This window comes from Zea mays, chromosome 4 (genome assembly GCF_902167145.1).
Source record: "Zea mays cultivar B73 chromosome 4, Zm-B73-REFERENCE-NAM-5.0, whole genome shotgun sequence".
Lineage (NCBI taxonomy): Eukaryota > Viridiplantae > Streptophyta > Magnoliopsida > Poales > Poaceae > Zea > Zea mays.
Genome location: NC_050099.1, coordinates 35,390,965 through 35,405,684, shown reverse-complemented (window position 1 = coordinate 35,405,684; position 14,720 = coordinate 35,390,965). Strand labels below are relative to the sequence as shown.

General features: G+C 42.4%; 2 protein-coding genes across 3 annotated transcripts; both read left to right on the top strand.

The window, feature by feature from the left end:
* The first annotated feature begins 294 nt into the window (after positions 1 to 294).
* LOC100191474 (topoisomerase I) lies at positions 295 to 6,215 on the top strand. 2 transcript variants are annotated; one of them, XM_020551257.3, is made up of 16 exons: positions 295 to 579; positions 1,080 to 2,302; positions 2,450 to 2,644; positions 2,730 to 2,810; positions 3,140 to 3,199; positions 3,287 to 3,381; positions 3,468 to 3,624; positions 3,703 to 3,828; positions 4,236 to 4,316; positions 4,399 to 4,489; positions 4,575 to 4,708; positions 5,038 to 5,106; positions 5,191 to 5,280; positions 5,373 to 5,476; positions 5,573 to 5,741; positions 5,838 to 6,215. In XM_020551257.3, the coding sequence occupies exons 2-16, from the start codon at positions 1,109 to 1,111 to the stop codon at positions 5,904 to 5,906; spliced, it is 2,715 nt and encodes a 904-aa protein (XP_020406846.1). In that variant the 5' UTR covers positions 295 to 579; positions 1,080 to 1,108; the 3' UTR covers positions 5,907 to 6,215. The 2 variants fall into 2 exon arrangements, with proteins under 2 accessions (XP_020406846.1, NP_001157806.2); NM_001164334.2 differs by having other exon boundaries at positions 391 to 583; positions 5,838 to 6,194.
* Positions 6,216 to 7,405: 1,190 nt separating this feature from the next.
* On the top strand, positions 7,406 to 11,440 carry LOC100276999 (SnRNP core Sm protein Sm-X5-like protein). Its single transcript, XM_008680044.4, has 4 exons — positions 7,406 to 7,900; positions 8,197 to 8,237; positions 8,323 to 8,481; positions 11,090 to 11,440. Exons 2-4 carry the CDS (start codon positions 8,235 to 8,237, stop codon positions 11,207 to 11,209), a joined length of 282 nt encoding a protein of 93 aa, XP_008678266.1. The 5' UTR covers positions 7,406 to 7,900; positions 8,197 to 8,234; the 3' UTR covers positions 11,210 to 11,440.
* Positions 11,441 to 14,720: the final 3,280 nt, after the last annotated feature.

Genomic DNA, 14,720 nt, shown 5'->3' with positions numbered 1-14,720 from the left:
CGCCTCACCGTAACCGCGGGCCTCTGCCGGGCGAGGCGGCCCGGGCTCCGGCCCGCCAAACAGCTCACGAGCCGCGCGCCAGCCCGCCACACAACGCGCACGCCACCTGCGTGTCCCTGCGCGTGGGGCACACGTTAACCTATACCAGCAGCAGCAGTATATCCTCCCACCGCCCAGCTCACTGAAAGCGGGCCCAGCTCACCACCCTAAGCCTGTCAGTCTCGCCTCTCTCACCGTGGTGTCGTGGTGTCCTGCGTGATAGTGCGGGTCGGAACAAATGACCCAGCGAAAAAACCCCAACCCCGAAGGCAAGGGGTGGGAAAAAACACGAGGCGGGGGTGGGGGATAGAAATACGAGAGCGAGCGAGCGAGCGAGCGAGCCTGCAGCAGCGAGAGGGACGAGAGGCGAGAGAGATAAGCAAGCGGCGCGCGTTAACCCTAGCCCCCGTCTCCGCTCCGCTCCGCTCCGCTAGCGCTCCCGCCCGCCGCCTCGCTCGCCGGAGGATTCGTACGCGCGCCGGGCCCGACGACCTGCCGCGCCACCTTCGCGCCGCCGCCGCCGCGCGCGGGCGCGCCTCGGTCGGTGCGTCCCCCGGAACTTCTCGCTCCATCTCCGTTCGTTTCCTGCCCCCCGCCGCGTGTGGTCGCGCGCGGGGTCGGGGTGCCGTGTCTGGGATTGGTGTCGGGTGGGAGGACGACGACGGGGTCGCGGCCACTGGATCGGCTGCGGGTTCCGCCCTTCCGATAGGGTCGCGTCGTCATTGGGGGAGGCGTGGGGGGCGATCTGGAGGGGGAGGTGCGGGGACCGTCGGATGCGTTGCTCCCGTGTGTTGCTGACTTAATCTGGCGTCAGCCGCTCGGCGAAGGATGCTTCCCAATCCAGAATTGGCTGGGTGCAACTCGATTGTGCTAGCGTCTGTCCTGATTCAGTGAGATGTGGGGTGTGGTGGAGTCTCCGATGAGTAGATGTTCGATTCGTGGATAGGCTGCTCAGCTTGTGACTATCTGAATTTCCTATGCTGCTCTTCCATGCATGTGTTTTGCTTACGCGAACATGTGTTTGTACTCTTTTCTTGCAGTTGCAGTTGTCCTTCACCACAGCGGAGTGATGGCTGTTGTCAACCCAACCAACCTTGCTATTGACGACGATGACGACGATACTCCCATTTCATTCAAGAGGACGAGTAACTCTACGAAGACTGCCAGGCCCACCCCTTCCAAGCATGAGGGGTCGTCAGGAGGTAATGGTGCACCTGTTAGGATCCCCAAACCTGTGTCTCCCAATCCGCAGAAGAACGGAGCCACCGGGGCTTCAAGGCCGTTGCATATGAAGCCACCGTCATCCAGTCCAAACCATCGTCCTTCTGGATCTGGCCAGCCAAACAGTTTGGCACAACATAGTTCAAAGGCTAATAGCATTGACATGAGTAAACTGAAAAGACCTCTCGTCAAAGATGAGAGATCTGATGACTCAGATGACGAGGTGCCGATTGGGTTAAGGAGAAAGGTTGAGGAGAAGAAGTTGAAGGGAGTTGATACTCGGGTTCAGAAGACAGATGACTCAGATGACGATGATAAGCCATTGGGTCTCAAGATCAACTCATCCAGAATGTCTTCCAACAGAGTGAATAAGCCTGTTCTGCAGAGAACTGTACCAAAGGTTGAGCAGCCTGATGAAGATTCAGATGATGATAAACCATTGGCAAGCAGGTTGCCCAGTAATGCCGGTCCAAAAAGTGGAGGTGATGTCTCTGAGGATTCAGAGGATGAGAAGCCACTGGCTGCCAGATTTTCAAAAGTTGCTGGTAGTGGAAACCCAAAAATAGCTTCTTCCAGCAAAGGGTTAACCAGTGATACAAATGGCCAACAAAGTTTGGGTAAAAGGCCTCTAGACAATAGTAATCAAACAAGTTCAGCTCTTAAGAAGGCTAAACCTTCAAACGTTTCAGCTTCTGCAATCGTTAGAAGAGAAATCAAGACAGATGACAACACACCTCTTGCACAAAGGCTGAAAATGGGAGAGTCTTCGAAAGGCAAGTCATCTGCAAAGAGTGTCTTTAAGAAGAGTCCTGCTTCTGTGAAGAAGGACATCAAGAAAATGAAAGGGAAAGGGAAATTAAAGAAGAACATGAAAAATTCTCAGTTCTCAAAGATAATGAAGGTCCCCCCTGGATCTGGTGGAGGAAAGAAATGGACTACCTTGGAGCACAATGGTGTTATTTTCCCTCCCCCATACAAGCCTCATGGTGTCAAAATGCTTTACAATGGGAAACCTATCGATCTGACACCAGAACAAGAGGAGGTGATATTCACGTTCTTTGTTGCTTTGTTTCCAACTTTTGATATGTAGCAGCAAGGATGAAGTAGTCATAAATAAAATAGGTCCGAAATCCAAACAATGCTTCATATAATTAATAATTTCCTGCCCTGTTAATTCTTTGTGTTGCAGGTTGCAACAATGTTTGCTGTTATGAAAGACACAGACTATGCGGCCAAGCCAACATTCATTGATAACTTTTTCACTGATTGGAGAAAAGTTCTTGGTAAAAATCATATTATTAAGAACTTCGAGCTTTGTGATTTCACACCAATATATGAATGGCACCTCAGAGAGAAGGAGAGGAAGAAGCAGATGACAACAGAGGCAAGTGTTTGTCGAAACAAAGCTTCATGTCAGAGTTATATTGCAGAATGTCCTCTCATTGTGATTAAATTGCTGTTATTTACAGGAGAAAAAAACATTGCGGGAAGACAAATTGAAACAAGAGGAGAAGTACATGTGGGCTGTTGTAGATGGTGTTAAAGAAAAGGTAAATTTTATATGCTGACAGATTGATAATATGTGAGTTTGATAATGTGTGCCTTGATTTATAGATAGTTCTCTTGGTTCCTTTTCTGCTGTTGTACTAGATCGAACTTGCTTTTACAAACCAGGAATTATTGTTTGGCCATGTTAAGATTCTTGCACCAGGTGCGAAGACTGTTGTGATGATGTAGGATAAACGTTTCATCAGTAACAAATAACTGTTCACATGGCCTCATTGTTGTACTAGCATATAAGCTTCTATTTCCGTGCTCTACTATTTCAATATCGTTTTTGCCTACATTTCAACTTGATTTAATTCTTTATTTGTTCCAGGTCGGAAATTTCAGAGTAGAACCGCCTGGCTTGTTCAGGGGACGTGGAGAACATCCAAAGGTGCAAATTTAATATCATGTAAAATAAACATGATTTTTAGTTTCAAGTGAATGCCCTCCTTTTAGGATTTTTGCTACATTGTTTTAGATGGGGAAACTTAAGCGCCGCATTCTACCAAGTGATATTACAATAAATATTGGAAAAGGAGCTCCAGTCCCTGAGTGCCCGATACCTGGAGAAAGGTACCATTTTCCCTGATCTGTTGCGTATAAACTATGTTTACAAATAATAGCATGCAGCAGTGTTTGATTATTCATGTGTCCTGCAGTTGGAAAGAAGTCAAACATGACAATACTGTTACATGGTTGGCCTTTTGGAACGATCCAATTAACCCAAAGGATTTCAAGTATGTTTTCCTGGCAGCAAGCAGCTCACTGAAGGGGCAAAGTGACAAAGAGAAGTATGAGAAGTCCAGAAAATTGAAGGTGATTGGGAAAGTTCGGTTTGTATATATGGCAATTTTAGTATGCATGTAAATGATTTTTTATGCCTGTCATTGGCAGGGTCATATACAAAGAATTCGTGAGAATTATACAAAAGATTTCAAAAACAAAGATGTGACGAGGAGGCAAATAGCTGTGGCAACATACCTTATCGATAAACTAGCCCTTAGGGCTGGCAATGAAAAGGTACATCCAACTGGGATATGTTTGATGGCTATGAGTGATGCTCCAATTTATTATACAGTGTTTGAATACATTTCTGATGTCTCTGTTGGCAATTTGGTTTCCTACTTGTGGAAGCTTCTTTCATGCAAGACTGAACTTGTATGCTTGCTTTTATACGATTTATTTTGCATTGGCACGAGCAACACTAGAATTATTAAAAACATTGTTGCACCAAGACCATTATAGGAAGGGTTAGCTGAGGCACTGGTCTCTACAATTTTACATGATCAGTTACTTTCTGAAGAAAATGTTTTCTGATAGCATATAGTCATCATGTAATTTTTTAAATTACTTTTTTTTTGGCTTTGAGCTTCCTTGGAATATGCCATCATGACTTATTCCTGGTTGTTATCTTAAACAATTTTAAGGACGACGATGAAGCTGATACTGTTGGTTGCTGTACGCTGAAGGTTGATAATGTTACATGTATGCCTCCAAATCAGATTCAGGTATTGATTTTCTACATCTATTTGTCATATTCACTCAATATGACTAGAATTCTGAGTATATGAATTTTAATCAACTTTGTAGTTTGACTTTCTGGGTAAAGATTCAATAAGATACTTTAACACCGTAGAGGTTGAAGAGCTTGTGTACAAGGCAATTGAGGGTTTCCGTGCTGGTATCTCTCTCACATAATCACATTTTTTCCTTTTGTTTTGAATCTCTTCTATCTCTTCCCTAATCATTCATGCCTGGTCTTATAGGAAAGAAGCCAGGACAAGATCTATTTGACAAGATTGATACATCTAGGCTAAATGCTCACTTGAAGGATCTAATGCCTGGGCTCACTGCAAAAGTGTTCCGTACATATAATGCTTCCATAACATTGGACGGAATCGTGAGTTGAAAAGAATCTTGTCTTACTGGGTTTCATTTGTCCATTCTTTCGAACTTCTTAGGTTTGCATGGACACTTAGAGCTGTTGATGTAGATGTATTGTTTTCTTCTGGTATTTTAATGTTTATAAATGTTACTTGTTCTACAGCTCAACTTAATGCAAATAAGTAATTGGTCAATGTTACACAGTTTGTCATATCTTCATTTTTTGCACCTCTGATTTTTTACTTTCTGATAGCATGTAAGCATGCTATTGACTTATTACGCATGTTCATGTGACTATCCTGTTAGAATGGTCTAAGTGTATATATACTTGTGCTGATATTACAGTTGCATGAAGAAACAGAAGATGGAACTGTTTTAGAAAAAATCGCTGTCTATCAGCGGGCAAACAAAGAGGTATTATCTTTTACTATAGGGGAAAATCAACTACTTGTATCATCATTCATCCTTACTCTGGGCTGCCCTTTCTCATATACTCAGGTTGCCATCATCTGTAACCATCAGCGTAGTGTCTCGAAATCACATGAGTCCCAGATGACTAGAATGAACGAAAAGATTGATGAGTTGAAGGTTTGGTTTATGCTGCAAGTTATCAGCTCAAACTTCTGCCATAGCTTTGGGATTTCTTGAACTGTCTGACACACTTGCCTTTTCTTCTCCAGTCCCAGATGGAGGAGCTGAAAGCAGACTTGAACAAAGCAAAGAAAGGGAAGCCTCTAGGCTATGATTCAGAGGGGAAGCCAAAGAGGAACTTGGCTCCTGAAGCGTAACACATCTCAACCACCAATACATTTTGTTGTATTTTGTTTTTGTGTGTTAGAACAAAGAGTAGGGTAGGCAACCTGACAAAACCTACTTGCAGGATTCAAAAGAAGGTTGCAACACTTGAAGGCAAGATAGAGAAGATGGAGATGGATAAGAGGATAAAAGAGGATCTGAAGACAGTTGCGCTTGGAACGTCAAAGATCAACTATCTTGATCCTAGAATAACCGTGGCATGGTGCAAACGCCATGAAGTCCCTATTGAGAAGGTACGCAATTTCTGGTTCTAGACCGCATTTGTTTTTTCTCCAAATTTTCCCTGTTGCAAAGGCCTGCAGTTATTGAACCTGCTGTGCTGCTGACAGATTTTCAACAAATCTCTCCTCGCGAAATTTGTATGGGCAATGGACGTTGACCCGGAATTCAGATTCTAGGAGACCATTGGCTACCATGTGCCAGCCAGTTTGGTCCAGTTTCCAGCCCTTCTCCCTGGACACTAATTGCAGCTAGGAAAGGAAAGAGCTCGGTGTTTGTTTTTTCAAAGTCCCCACCCCCCCTGCTCGTGGAACGAAGGAAAGCACCCGTCATTCTCTTTGTAGGCCCTTCTTTTTTTTTTCTTTTGGTTCAATTGCGCTAAGTTCAATATGTATTCTGCTGAGAAATCTGAGCTCGTTTGAGAACGGTTGGACATTGAATTCATAGTGAGTTTTAATCTTGAATATAGATGACTTGTTGAGGGATGATCCCGTGGTCGTTTGTGTGTTTTGTCGACTAGTGAGCTTGCCTTGTCCACCAAAGTCAGCTGGTATATAGTAGTAGAGAATAAATGCTTGGCGAAACGATGGCCATCAGGATGGATTATCACTTTGTCAGTGTAGATGAGGAGACCCCTCTCTTCGCCACTCCTCAGACCCTATAAATAGATGACTCATACCCTATAATGAACAGCTGTAGAGGTCGTTCATTCGAAAATATTGCGCGTTGCCTTGTTGCATCCTTACCTCCAGAGCTTCTGAAGTTATAAAAACGTCGAAGCTTGAGCATTAAGAATTTCCTTTAATGTTCATGCATACATCATCTTTGATTGCTTGTACAAGATCATGTGAGCTTGTTGTTCTTCTATAATTTCAACAGATCCATAACACGCGTGAAGAAAAAAAAGCAGCGAAGTAATATTTGGAACTTTTAACGCTAACATTAGAGCATCTCCGATAGTTCTCAAAACGCACCTCTGATTTTGACGTTTTTGGCAGGATTAAAAAATGACATCTCTCCAACAACTGTTGATCCCACTTTTGAATCTTCTTACATTAAAAAAATTGATCGATATGTGTGATATGATACGGCTTAGGGTAAGTAACAATACATGCAGAAAGAAGTCGCCGCCACTATGTCTTTGCCACAGTGCCTTCTATGCACATGCGCTAGAAAACTCTGACCATACTGGCTACACCGCTCTCGAAGATGGGGGCGGCAATCGCTACTGGTCTAGCCTTGACTGGTTGTTGTTGGCTACCAATGGCTGGCGTACTCAGGCTCACTCCAACAGAGCAGCCATCCGGCCAGGTAAAGCTAAAATAGATGTCCTGAAGCAACTGTAGGAGTGCAATATTTCTTCCAAGGAAGCAGCTAAATGAGTTAGGCAAAATGAAAGGCAGGAGAGAAAAACCATATTGGTTGGTACTGTGACCGACAACTAAATTCTTTATTCTTGACTGACCACTGGGCCCCAGTGTCTACTCCATTCCAGCTAAACGTATGGATGACTGTGCTGTTGGAAAGATCTAGCGTATGACTGGACAGGTAAACTACAGACACCAGCCAAAAGTATATATGGCGGCCCGATTTGCATGCCTCCTGTTGGAGTGAGCCTTAGAGGGTGTAGTGTAGGGGATTGTTGGGGGTGCATAAACCTTCACAAAGGACCATTTTTATTTTTTTATGAGTAAGATGTTAGAAATGGTTAGAGGAGGCTAATAAATATATTTTGATGTTTTAACGACTTGAAGAACACATTGATTTATATTTTTGTTTTTTGAACTATTAAAGAAAGCAAATTGATTTGTAAAGGGACTATTATATAAAGCGAATTGATTTGTAAAAAGGGACCGGGAAAAAACTAGTACTTTTGGGCCGTTCGCAGGCTCCCATCTTCTCCCGCATAATCTTCCTCCCGCACATCCCGATCCTCCAGCTGTGGCATGGGTCTTGTGCAGTGTTGGTGGGCTGACCAGTTGGGCTATGGCCTGCTCGCATAATCTTCCTCCCGCACATCCCGATCCTTCTCTCGGCGGCCCGTTGGTCACGTGACTCATCCCCCTGTGCTCTCCTCTCGTGGCCTTGTTTCCTGGCGGCGACGGCTGGTCGAGCGGCGCCGCCCTTGGCTAGGTCTTCGCTGGGTCCTTCCCCGGCGACGAGCGTCCATCTGGTACGCCTCTTCCTTTCTGTCCGCTTCCATTGAGTTCCCATCCCTTCACTCTCTGCGAAACCGAGCACGCCAAGCCCTAGAGTGAGCTATTTGAGTTCCGATCTGAACCAATCTACATGTACATAATATGTACTGTACCCACCAACTTCGATTTTTTTTGCGAAGAAAAATATCGCGTGTACGCATGTTCTATAGCGGATCCGTGCGCACCTGTCGTCTAGTTGAGCGAACGAGGGGGAGCAGACTTGTGCCCCTGTCCTGAATTTGGGTGCTAATTTGTTTGTGCTGATTTTCAGGGGTCGACTGAACTGAGCAGGCAGTAGGAAGAGACACTATGGTATCCCCCCCCCTCTTGTACTGGTGATTTGTTTCTTGCTAGGCCTGTGCCAGAGTTGTATTGATGCACCTTTCTTCTCGTGCAGTTGTTCTTCTCCTACTTCAAGGAGCTGGTGGGGAAGGAGGTGACAGTGGAGCTCAAGAATGACTTGGCGATCCGCGGGACGCTCCACTCGGTTGACCAGTACCTCAACATCAAGCTCGAGAACACCCGCGTAGTCGACCAGGACAAGTATCCCCACATGGTATGCCTGCTGTTGTGTCGTGTTGTTGTGCTGCAGAATTATGCCCTTCAGCTTAATCCTACCAGTTAGAGTTTGTAGCCTATTAGATTGTTGCTCCTTGGTCGTTTAACATGCACCCTTGTTTGATGCCGACTTGGTGGAACTGGGAACTGCAGGGAAAGGCCATAGCAGTAGTCGTTTCTCCCCTTTTACGACATCTTTGGTTGTGTGGGACGGTTCCTATGTTATACAAATAAAGGCCATAAGGGATGTGTGTAGGCATTCTTGTGGCAGACCTTACACTAATTGCATAATTGTGCACTTGATTTCTAGCGGACTTACCTTAAGATTGACTGTCAGAACTTAGTGTTTGGGTGATTTGATGCTACCCATGTTCACACGTGCTGAACAGCAGCACAAGTTTGTTGTCGCAAGCTTACTCTAATTGCATACCTGTGCTGTTGACTTGTAGTATATTTACCATAATGCTGGCTGTCAGAACACGGTGCTTGGGTAATTCGATGGTGTTCAGTGACCATGAATACAGAACGACCCCACAGATTTATCCTTGAAGCATTCATTTTTGCATTGTGCACTAGACTTCCAGATTCTCGTAAGTTGATTGAATGTGTCTTAATGAGCCTCTTTATCATGTGCCTGGTGTGCTTTCTCGTTAATATTGTATTGTACTGTAAATTGATGAAACTCTGTTAGTTTGAGAATGAAATTTCTGTTCCTAAATCATGGCCCAGAAGTTGCATAAGTTAAATATAATACATTTGTTCGCTGCCTCCATTCCTACTTATGGTGAACTCAGTTCCATAGAAAGATGCTTTAGATATACAGATGGAAGGTTGTGGGGGCACACCCTTGTGTCAGTTTCTCATCTAGTTCTGGTTGTCTAAACTTCTGAATTCATTGTCGATTTACAAAGGATGTTAACCTGATTATGAACATATTGATCATTGATCAATGAAGCCTTCATTAATAGACGTTCAAATTTGCTGATATGTTCTTGGAAATTTTACTGATGCCTGCACATGAAAATTTGAAACCTTTTAATTCCCTGCCAAGATATAGATAGGCAAGTCACCAGTGCAAGATAGGCTTCCTTCCTATTGTTCTAGATAATGGAAGTAATCTGATAGTCTCAAGTAAAGAAGGAAAAAGGTAAAAAGATTGATATTTTACACTAGGAAGTTGACACATCTGGATTTTCCTTCTCACACGACTTATGGGTCGATCTAATCAATCTGCATAGATCTACCATTCATTTGGCTGCCTTGCACTATAGTTGTGCTCTTGCATCTGTAGCAGTAAAATTTCTGTTGGAACTCGATGCATGGTGGTGTCCACACTCCACACATACCGAATAGAGAATCAATAGAACCATAGATGTAGCAAATGAAAGAAGCGAACATTCATATCCACTTGACTGGAGTTGTCTATGAACTATTAAACTCAACACATCGAATTGAGTAACCATGAAGTCAAACGAGCCCCTCTGGCATGGCACTTATGTGCTTGGTTCGTGATTAATGTTGTACTTCAAATCATTAGATATTTTCAGGCCGGTGCATATATATGTCAGTTATATTCAGAATGCTCACTTTTTCTACTCTTTCACATCATGATAGTTCAGGTCTTCTTAGTGCTTGCGCCGCACTTGATGGCTTTTTATCAGCCAGTTATTTCCTCCACAGGCTGCTAATGGAACTACATTTTGTTACTCCACTGTTCCCAAATGTAGGCCGTTACAGATTTGTCCTGAATCAAACATTGTTTTAACTTTGACCGCCAATATCTAAAAATCTAAATAGATTTCCAATATAAGCTTCATGCTACTAGATTCACCATGGAAATTAATTCCATAATGTATATTTTTTTTGTAAAATTCTATTTTCTACGAACTTTATTGTCAAAAAGTTTCACTTTGTAAACGTGTCTATGTCCAAAATGACTTGCATTTGACATATATATGAGAACCAACCATGCTGATGTGGGTAGCTGCTCAATCAGCTTGTGGTTGCTAAACAAACACTCTGAAGTTGATACATGTGCCAGATTCTCCCTTTGACACGCTGCTTATGGGTGTGTGTGGTTTTTTTGGGACCTTATTAATTAGTGCTGTTGGCAGGTAGGGTGCTGATATCTAGTTTTAGTTGGCATTTATTTTAGTTAGCCTTTTGTTTTGGGCTACTGAAGCTGATTGGATTATATTCGTTCAGGTGGGTGGTGGGTGTTGGAACAGTACTGTTTTGTCATAAGTACATACTATGCAGTGTATTGCCAAAGCGTGGTTGATGCTTGAAGTATTCTCAAAGCACAGCATATATATTCAATTATTCATATTTTGTAGGTAGCATAGCTGTCTGTTGTCTGGCATATAAGCATATCCCCCCCACCCCCCTTTTTTTTGTCTGCTTGGTGCATGCACTGTAATGCTTGTTAGGCCCTTTTTACATTAGTGCTGCATTCTTTTGTGAGTAGGGTATTGAAAGCACCCCATCCATTACATTTCTTTTTTTTCAAGACAAGGAAAAAAAAACTAGACGCACTAATTAACCTAGCGGTAGGTAGTAATAGTGAATTATTGGCTGTTAACACTCAAATCATTTTGCTGTGGCAGCTTTCAGTGCGGAACTGCTTCATCAGGGGCTCGGTGGTGCGGTACGTGCTGCTCCCGCAGGACGGCGTGGACATCGACATCCTCCACGACGCCACCAGGAGGGAGGCGCGCGGAGGCTGATCCTGATGCGCACCCGCTCCCTCACCTGCTGGCTGCTGCTTCATCCCCGATTGTACGAAGCATGCATGTACGGTGTGTGGTAGACAGATGCCCCAGTTTAGTTCTTTGGTGCTTGCCTTGACATAGATATTCCAGGTTGGATGATGACCTGAATCACCTGATATATTATTGTCATATCATATGCAATGTTCTTGCATGGGGTTGCTATATTATTACCATATCGTATTATCACATCATAGACACTTAAACTTATTAGCACGTGAGCAGCACTGCTGTGCTCCCCGGCACTGCTAAACTTATTAAACACAATATGGCTTAATTTTGTTCGGTGAAAATAAGATCACAAAACTAAACACGATATGATTCAAATTCTGTCCAGTGAAAATTAGATTGAACAAATCTGTAGCCTTTTTTGATGGGAATGTGTCAGGTGCATGCAAAACAATCGTGCATCAACTTTCAAAATGATGAATCTTGTTGGGGTGTTTGGTTGAGGAATCACTCCATCTAAAATGAAGTGTATTATGAGTCTATTCTTTAAATTTGGTGGGATAACCTCATTCGTTATCTTAATACTAACTAATTAACTATGATGAAATGGGGTGAAAATGAGTCTATTCCTCAAATTTGGGGGAATAACTCCATTCGTTATCTTAGTACTAACTAATTAACTATGATTCTTAGTACTAACTAATTAACTATAATGAATGAGATGATGATGGATTAACTCATTTCATTCTATAAACTGAACAAAAAATGAGGAGTGAGAAGATGATTGACTAGCTTATTTCTCAAACCAATCACGTTACAAATTTGGTGAAATGATCCATTACTTATGTTAGTACTAACTAATTAATTATGATGAATAAGGTGATGATGGATTAATTCATTTTATTTCATAAATTAAACAAAAAATAAGAAATAAGAAGATGATGGACTAACTTATTTCTCGAACCAAACACTCTATATATCTTCCATCTTCATCTAGTTGATTTGCATGCCGCCAAATTGTAGCGTCAAACTATCTCCAACAGGCTTTTTATCCTATTTTTTATTTTAAACTATACTCTATTAACAGTATAATTTATAATGTAAAAAAATGATAGTGTAGAGCCTGTTAGTCGTAGGAGAGAGCGAATAGAAAATGGGCCTAGGAAAGTGGCTTGATGGTCAGGCGGGGCCACGCCGCACACCAGACACGCGCTAGTGGACCTGACGTTTTGATTTGACCAATTAAAAGCGAGAAGGTACCTTCGAAGCAAAACTAAGAAGCCTTCATTTTGTAAGAACTCCCAACAGGCCAACAGGGACTAACTAGAAAATGAGTGGTGCTTGTTCCTTTATTACGTTTTTGTTATGTCAACGACCTTCAAAAGTTGAGATTTGTCTTTAAAGGAAGCACAACTACATATATTATATAGAAACATATCCGGTATACATTAATCTTTATTATGCATAGATTGTACATAAACTAACAAAGTTCATAAAAAACTCTAAAAAAATTCATACAAATTCTTTCCACCCTACTCCAATTATATATAAAATTTTAAGTTTATTTTTTTATTAATAAAAAGATAAAATTTCTGACAAGTTTAAATTAGAAAATCGGCTCAAATGTTCTCTTTTTATAACAACTAAACTATAACGAATTTGACCTTCAAATTTTATATATAATTAGAGTAGGCTAAAAAGAATATGTATGATTTTTTCAGAACTTTTTGTGAACTTCGTTAGCTCATATGCAAACTATGTGCACTAAATGCTCGTGTGCACCGGATATATTCCCTATTAACATATAGATGGAGGGAAATCTGGTCTTGATTTAACATAGGTGTTGGGACTATGCTTCGTCGCCGAAGGTCTTGTAGGGAGAAACAGTTTCGGCTGAAGCTGTTCGCATGTGATGACCGAAGGTTCCTCAGTATGAAGCTTCGGAATTACAAACCGACTTAAGAGTAGAATGACCTTATGGTCCATAAATGTTTGAGTCGCTGTTGTAATTCCTTATAAGGGACATAATTGTAATTCCTCACAGGCTGTGTCCCGTGCCTATAAATAGTGAACAGTATTCCTTTACTGTTCACGCATTCCTGTAATTGCAATCGCATCATTCGGGAATCAATCTTTGTCAAGGCAAAGGTATAATTGTATTCAATGTTTAAGTACATTAAATCGATATAATATGAAAGTAATATTATTCATTTATAATTTGTTTACCTTTGACGCTTCGTATTTTACTTCATATAATCTATTATAATTCGATTACGAAGATTTAACCTTCGTAATCGTATTGTCTTTAACCTTCGTCCAAAGTTCATTAATCCTTAAGGGAATAATGTTTCGTTGGGCGAAGGGCATTAACATTTAACATTTTTTATGTTGCCTTGTTCTTAATTCATAGCATTTGAGAACAAGTCCCCAACATTGGTGCCCACCTCCGGTCAACTCACTTCCACTTTTTGAGCTGATGGCTTCGATTAGCAATCAAGCTGGAGTTGCTTCGGCCCCGAAGCTGGTGCTCCCGATAACAGGTGGTTCATGCTCAGAGCCGATCAACAAAAAGCAGAAGAAAGAGGCGCAGAGAAGGGTACAACATGTTGGAGTGCAGGGACCCTTCATCAAGTCAAGATGATCCCACATTCCAATCACCTTCTCCTAAGAGGATCTTCAACTCAAGGATTTTCCTCACAACGATGCTATGGTTATTTCTTGCGTCATCAAAGGGTTTCTGGTCCACAATGTTTTAGTTGATACAGGCAGTGCAGCTGATATTATATTTGCTAAGGCCTTCAGACAAATGCAAGAGCCAGAAGATAAGATCCATGATGCTACACACCCTCTCTGTGGCTTCGGAGGAAGACAGATTGTAGCACTAGGCAAGATCACCATGCCAGTGACCTTCAGATTCATCAACAACACCAGAACTGAGCAAGTTGTGTTTGACATTGTTGACATGGAATACCCTTACAATGCAATTATTGGTCGTGGCACCCTCAATGCTTTCGAAGCAATTCTTCATCCTGCTTATCTTTGCATGAAGATACCTTCGGATCAAGGACCCATTGCTATTCATGGAAGTCAGGAAGCTGCCAGAAGGGCCGAAGGAAACTGGACTGACTCAAAAGCAATCCATAATATAGATGGAGCTGAAGCTTGTGAACAGTACAAATTCAGAAGAGAGAAAGCAGCTTCGGCAGATCAGCCGAAGCCCATGCTCTTATGTGAGGACATAGCAGAGCAGAAGGTGTTGTTGGGCTCCCAATTATCCGAAGAACAGGAGAAAACCTTGATAAGGTTTTTGTTCAACAACAAAGATGTTTTTGCATGGTCAGCTAATGATCTTTGCGGAGTTAACAGGGATGTTATTGAACACTCGCTCAATGTTGACCCATCCTTCAGACCCAGAAAGCAGAGGCTTCGGAAAATGTCTGATGACAAGGCCAAAGGAGCTCAGAATGAAGTCAAAAGACTCCTCAGTGCAGGAGTTATCAGAGAAGTAAAGTACCCAGAA

Excerpts from the sequence above, each read along its gene's own strand:
- LOC100191474 (XM_020551257.3), top strand. The coding sequence starts at position 1,109 with ATGGCTGTTGTCAACCCAACCAACCTTGCTATTGACGACGATGACGAC. Across the intron at positions 3,625-3,702 it reads AGAAGTCCAGAAAATTGAAG|GGTCATATACAAAGAATTCG; the intron begins GTGATTGGGAAA and ends TGTCATTGGCAG. Across the intron at positions 4,709-5,037 it reads CCATAACATTGGACGGAATC|TTGCATGAAGAAACAGAAGA; the intron begins GTGAGTTGAAAA and ends CTGATATTACAG.
- LOC100276999 (XM_008680044.4), top strand. Across the intron at positions 8,482-11,089 it reads AGGACAAGTATCCCCACATG|CTTTCAGTGCGGAACTGCTT; the intron begins GTATGCCTGCTG and ends TTGCTGTGGCAG.